Source organism: Gracilinanus agilis, chromosome 3, assembly GCF_016433145.1.
Source record: "Gracilinanus agilis isolate LMUSP501 chromosome 3, AgileGrace, whole genome shotgun sequence".
Taxonomy (NCBI): Eukaryota; Metazoa; Chordata; class Mammalia; order Didelphimorphia; family Didelphidae; genus Gracilinanus; species Gracilinanus agilis.
Window position 1 is genome coordinate 16,979,142 of NC_058132.1, and position 815 is coordinate 16,979,956.

At 59.8% G+C, this 815-nt stretch overlaps 1 protein-coding gene across 1 annotated transcript in view; it reads left to right on the plus strand.

Annotated features, from left to right (window-relative positions):
- PLAUR (plasminogen activator, urokinase receptor) overlaps positions 1-815 on the plus strand; it is a 13,110-nt gene continuing 12,295 nt past the window's right edge. The window contains exon 1 of the mRNA XM_044668515.1: positions 1-52. Coding sequence (XP_044524450.1) covers positions 1-52 — 52 coding nt within the window. The remainder of the gene's footprint in view (positions 53-815) is intronic.

Sequence of the window (815 nt, forward strand, 5' to 3'; positions counted from 1 at the left end):
ATGAGGACGCTGACCCTGTGTCTCCTGTTGCTGGCTGCAGCCCAGCCTCAAGGTAGGGGCCCGGAGGAGTCTGGGAAGGGGATTCGGAGTTTGGGGGAAAAGTGGCAAAGTAAGGCAGGGAGAATAGTATTCTTCCGAGGAAGGACCTAGAGCCAGAGCCAGACATATGGAGAAACCCAAAAAGGGGGATGGAGGTAAAGAGAGGGGAAGAGAGGCAAGGAGAGGCAGAGAGTGGGGAACCAACAGCCCCTCTCTCAGGCTCAGTTTCCTCGCCTGTAAAATAAAGGACTCATAGGATCCTAGAGCCGTCAGGGCTGTCAGAGGCCATCTCGTCCGTCCCCCTTATTTTACAGACGAGGAAACTGAGGCCTAGGGAGAGAAGTGACTTATCCAGGCTGTCACGGGGGAAGTGGCCGAATAAGACGTAGGGTGGCCTTCCTAGCTCGGATAGGTTCCGACTGAGTCTCGGAGGGAGACCCGACACTTAAACGGGGAGAGCCGGCTAATGGGAAGAAGAGAAACTGAGGGACGGGGTGGGGAAGAGCCCGCGAGAGACCTGGACGGTCTGGGGAGGGTCGGACGGGCCGGACGGGCCCTTCCCCTCGGAAGGTGTATCTCCCCCCCCCCCCCCCCCCCCGCCGCCGCTGCCGCCACAGCAATCACTACCCCCCCAACCACATCCAATTCTGGCCGGAGGTTGGGAAACCGGAGAATAGAGGAACTTAGACCAGCTGGAGGGCGGGGAGGAAGCCGCTCCGGGGGAGGGGAGATGAGTAAGAGAGCCGAGGGAAGCTTAGCTGGGGGGGATGAGTAAA